Below are 770 nucleotides of genomic sequence, written 5' to 3'. Positions count from 1 at the left end.
CACTAAACATGTCATTCATAAACGTGACCGTTCAAGAAAAAGAAGAAAACAACCTATCCTATAACATTGCAATGTGATTCTTAAACTACAACAATGTAACGTTCAAATTCACCTCTCCTCCTCCCCCTACTGCTCCTCCTTGCTTTCCTCTTCTTTTTTCTCTTCAGCAGCAGCAGGAGCCGCCGTCGCCGTCACCGTCGCCGTCGCTGCCACCACTGCTGTTGTCGCCGCCGCCGCCTCTGGTACTGCCGTAGCCGCAGTCATCAGAGAATCAAATTTCTCCGACTTCCCCAGAACTATCTCAATCTATCACGATACAAAGCAATTTGATGTCAAAACGAGAAAATTTGATAAGAATTCACAAATGAACTAACCTTGGCTTTCTGAACCAAACGGCCTTTGTTTTCATCTTTCATGCCGACGGTGGAAGTCAAAACTTCTATTTCATAGCAAAACCATACGAATATCAATAATCATCACCATTTTATATTACCAACAGAAATTAGCGTTAAAGATGAAGAAACAGAATTACTCTTCTCTGTAGCCAGTCCATTGTTCTTTAGAATCTCTGCAATTGTGACAACAGTAGTGATTGCTGTAACAATTCGAAGGATTCGACGCAAGAAAACCAAAAGTTTATCAGATATGATTCGTCAAGAACAATGTATATCGATAAGAGGAAAATTAAAACAGTACCCATTCCCAAGGCAGAAAGCTCCACCTCATTGTGTTGTTGAATGTACCTCTGAATCAAGAATCAGAACAATTAC

The 770-nt window shown here is 40.8% G+C and overlaps 1 protein-coding gene across 2 annotated transcripts in view; it reads right to left on the bottom strand.

Annotated features, from left to right (window-relative positions):
• Window positions 1-770, bottom strand: part of LOC111784842 (uncharacterized protein At2g34160-like) — a gene marked incomplete at its 3' end in the record, with an annotated part of 2571 nt that continues 1801 nt past the window's right edge. The window contains 3 exon segments of one of the 2 annotated variants that reach the window (XM_023665391.1): window positions 1-306; window positions 375-439; window positions 533-595. In XM_023665391.1, the coding sequence (XP_023521159.1) occupies window positions 127-306; window positions 375-439; window positions 533-595 (308 nt within the window). 2 annotated transcript variants of the gene reach the window in all.

This window comes from Cucurbita pepo, unplaced genomic scaffold (assembly GCF_002806865.2).
Source record: "Cucurbita pepo subsp. pepo cultivar mu-cu-16 unplaced genomic scaffold, ASM280686v2 Cp4.1_scaffold000281, whole genome shotgun sequence".
NCBI classification, from domain to species: domain Eukaryota; kingdom Viridiplantae; phylum Streptophyta; class Magnoliopsida; order Cucurbitales; family Cucurbitaceae; genus Cucurbita; species Cucurbita pepo.
This window is presented reverse-complemented; position numbering and strand designations above follow the sequence as displayed.